This window comes from Silene latifolia, chromosome Y (genome assembly GCF_048544455.1).
Source record: "Silene latifolia isolate original U9 population chromosome Y, ASM4854445v1, whole genome shotgun sequence".
Lineage (NCBI taxonomy): Eukaryota > Viridiplantae > Streptophyta > Magnoliopsida > Caryophyllales > Caryophyllaceae > Silene > Silene latifolia.
Window position 1 is genome coordinate 70200939 of NC_133538.1, and position 4142 is coordinate 70205080.

Genomic DNA, 4142 nt, shown 5'->3' on the forward strand with positions numbered 1-4142 from the left:
TATCGACTATGATCAATCATGATGAGGATAAGGCTATACATGGTAGATTTTACTCGAGTTTGCAACTACTGGGAGAACAAACTAAAAAATGAAGGAGGTTCATTGATTAGATGGATTATCCCTTGGTGGCACCTCAGGGCATTGGCAGGAGTATCATCTCTTGATCCTACTCGATCTATTCGCATCCCAGGTTTGGAGTTCATGGTAAACATTTTCTCGGAGAGGTTGATGAGGCAAGTTGGCATGAAACAGAAAATCCCTAAGCTTGACATCATTCCGCAGACTGCTTTGGCACACACTTATGAGACCTGCCGTGAGTTGGCATTACGTTGGGCCCAAAGGAACATGTGGTTTATGCCTATCCCAGTTGGTTCGTTATGGGTGTCGGATTCATATTTGCAGTGGGTCAAAGCTAGCACCTCGGAGGAACGCAAGAAGCTGAGAAAGCATGAGTCGATTGATTACAAGATCCGTGAAGTGGTGAAAGAGAAAAAGAAATATTTGACCGAAGAAGAAGAAGATGAAGCTGGATTCCGAGTCGTCCGCCTGAAGAAGAAGGCAAAGAATGCCCCTGTTGAGAAGATGATTGTGGATCGAAATGGGAAGACTGGGCCTCGAGAAAGACCATTGGCCATTAGGTCAGAGATAACGCAAGAATGTCCCCCTCGAGGTCGAGACAAAAAGTATGACAAAAATGACAAAGGCAAGGGAAAGATGGAAGAATAGAAACAGCCTAAGTCTTTATTAATTATTAATTATTGTTCTTTTAAATGGCGGGATTTTTAGAATCCTAGCCTAACATTTTATTTCAGCATTTTTATATTATTATTTTCCGTATTATTAATAGATGGATAAACTGGTCATTTTCAGTTAGGAACGTAGAATCAATTCCCTTTATTTATTCTTTCGAATTCCAAGTGCCATAGCAAATGTCCTTCTATTTACATTTTTGATTAGAAATTGATTGGGATGTATCCCATGAAGGATTTCCTACGTATTCATTGAAATGAAATCAAACCCAGAACGTATTTCGAAAATAGAAAATGTAATGAACATAGGGAATAAGCATGGTGGTTTACTTACTCTTAAGAATGCAATTAAGTTATGTTGATGATACCAAGGATAAAAAAAGAAAATACCAAAATGCAAGAGCGAGGTGGCACGAATCTCGAGGTTGGCTAGTGTCGTGTATTACGTGTCGCAAGAGCGGCACGTGGATCCCGCTTGGCGCATTTTTTAGGCTTACTCTAAGGGTAATATCGCTTGAGTTGGTCTAGATTAGTTGGATTTGAAAACTCATGCTCATCTAAGTCTGTAATTTTAACCTGACCCCATTAGAGTATAGATTTGACTAGATAAGGACCGGCCCAGTTAGGCTTGAAATTTCCCCTTGGGTCGACTAGTAGAAGAGCTCAGACATATTTGAGCACTAGATCTCCCTCCTTAATGTTTCGGGGTTTGACTTTCTTTTTTAAGCCTCTCCTAATTCATGCTTGATATGTTTGAACATTATGTAAGGCACGTAATCTTCGTTTGTATAGGAGGACGAGTTCTTCATACCTGTCCCTAGTCCATTCCACTTCCGGGATTTGACTTTTAAGTAGAATTTGTAGAGATGGGATCTCTAGTTCTACTGGTTGTATGGCTTCCATGCCATATGTTAGATAGAAAGGAGTAGTCCCAGTGGGCGTTCTGACTGAGGTTCGATATCCCTATAATGCAAAGGGTATCTTGTTGGGCCAGTCTCGATAGTTGTCGATGATTTTATTGAGGATCATGATGACATTTTTATTTGCTGCCTCCACTGCACCATTAGTCTGAGGTCGATAAGGCGAAGAATAATGATGCTTGATTTTGTACTTGGCTAACAACAATTCGGTTTTGGCTTGAAAGTTGGACCCGTTATCACTGATTATCTCATGTGGGCACCCATATTTACAGATGATATTGGTTTGTATGAACTTAGCCACTTGTTTGGATGGCAGAGCAGTATAGGATGCTGCTTGTACCCATTTTGGGAAGTAATCGATGGCTACTAGAATGAAACAATGACCACCCGTCCCGGCTGGAGTGATCTTCCCAATGATGTCAATTCCCAAAGTAGAAAACGACCAAGGTGATGTCATTGTGTATAGTAGGGATGGTGGGACGTGTTGTACATTCTCGATGATCTGCCAATTGTGGCAATGTCTTACGTATTTGATGCAATCTGTCTCCATCGTTGTCTAATAGTATCCTAGATGCATGATTTTATTTGCCATCATTGGTCCACTCATCTGAGGACCGCATTCTCGATCATGGACTTCTTTCATAACTTTCTTTGCTTTTGAATCATCAAGGCAAAGCAAAATGACGCCTTATGGCGTTCTCTTAATTCAGAATGGCTTGATACCATGGCTTCTCCTGATTTTTGTTTTCATCGGTAAGAAAATGCACATAAGCTGGTTCGGACCGTCGTTCGATGTATAGTGGCATTTCTATCATGCCATCGGGCATGTTGATCAAGGATGTAAGTTTAGCAAGAGCGTCTGCAAACTGATTTTCTTCTCGAGGTAGATTCAAGTAGACCACTTGGTCGAAGAATTGAGCCACTTGATCTATCCTGGCTTGATATGGCGCAATGCTTTCACTCCGGATTTTCCAAGATCCAGTAATTTGATTGATGATTAAAGATGAGTCGCCATGGACTCGAAGTCTTTTTAAACCTAAACTGACTGCTGCTTGTAAACCGATGAGGCGGGCCTCATATTCTGCCGCGTTATTGGTTACCTCGAAGTCAAGTTTGACAGAAATTGGTGTATGCTCACCTTCAGGAGAAATGAGCAACACTCCTATACCATATGCTCTTAGATTGGAAGCTCCATCAAAATAGAGGTCCCGTGATTCTGCATTGGAGTGTAGAATATCTTCATCTGGAAATGACCATGTATCTATCACTTGGGTATCGTGAATGGAGTTTTCCGCGAAGAATTCGGCTACTGCTCGCTCTTTAATGACCTTCAAAGGTACGTATTTGAGATCAAACTCTGAAAGCATCAAAGTCTGTCTTACCAAACGTCCATTTAAGACAGGTTTTTCGAAAATGTATTTGACGAGGTCTAATATTTAGTATACCTGACAGAATAGCTAAGCATATAATGGCGTAGCTTCTTGGTTGCCCACACAAAAGCGAGGCATGTCTTCTCAAGTGGTGTATACTTAGTCTTATATTCCAAGAACTTATTGGTAATGTAGTAGATAGCTCTTTCTTCTTTCCCGACGACTTGTATGAGCATAGCACCCATGGTCGTTTCTATGATTGTGAGGTACAAAGATAGAGGTTGATCTTTCTGCGGTGGCATTAGAATGGGCGCATTGGCTAATATCTCCTTGATTCTAACAAATGCTTTCTGACAATCTTCATCCCATATAGTGTGGTCCGTTTTCTTGAGCTTTTTATATATGGGTTCGCAGATCATAGTGAGCTTCGAAATGAAACGACTTATGTATTGCACCTTGACTAAGAAACCTCGAACTTCCCTTTCAGTCTGCGGTTGTGGCATCCCGATTAGAGCCTTGATCTTGGATGGATCAATCTTTATTCCCCTCTGACTAACTACATACCCCATTAGCTTGCCGAATGTGACTCTATATGCGCATTTCTGAGGAGTAAGTCTCATGTTATACTTGCGTAATCTGAGAAAGAACTTGCGAAGGTTGGCGATGTGACTTTACCTATACTTGGATTTGATAATCATGTCATCTACATATACCTCCACTTCTTTGTACATCATGTTATGCAACAGGGTAGTCGCGGTGCGTTGATATGTTGCTCCAGCATTGATCAATCCGAACGGCATAACGGTTTAGCAATAGGTACCCCATTGAGTGACGAACGCCGTTTTATGCATATCCTCTTCAGTCATTTTGATCTGATTATATCCCGCATATCCATCATAAAAGAAGGAGTGCTTGATCTGATGTATTATCCACCAATATCTCGATGTGCTTGAGTGCAAAATTGTCTTTTGGACTGGCCTTGTTTAGATCTCTGAAATCAATACAATTCCAGATTCGACCATCCTTTTTAGGTACGGGGACTATGTTAGCCACCCTTTCTGAGTACTCGGAAACTTTGATGAACCCGTCTTTGAATTGCTTGT

General features: G+C 41.1%; 1 protein-coding gene across 1 annotated transcript; it reads right to left on the bottom strand.

Annotated features, from left to right (window-relative positions):
- Nucleotides 1-2370: 2370 nt before the first annotated feature.
- LOC141628301 (uncharacterized) lies at nucleotides 2371-3608 on the bottom strand. Its single transcript, XM_074441460.1, has 3 exons — nucleotides 3509-3608; nucleotides 2838-3026; nucleotides 2371-2750 (listed from the first exon to the last, which is right to left on the bottom strand). Exons 1-3 carry the CDS (start codon nucleotides 3606-3608, stop codon nucleotides 2371-2373), a joined length of 669 nt encoding a protein of 222 aa, XP_074297561.1.
- Nucleotides 3609-4142: the final 534 nt, after the last annotated feature.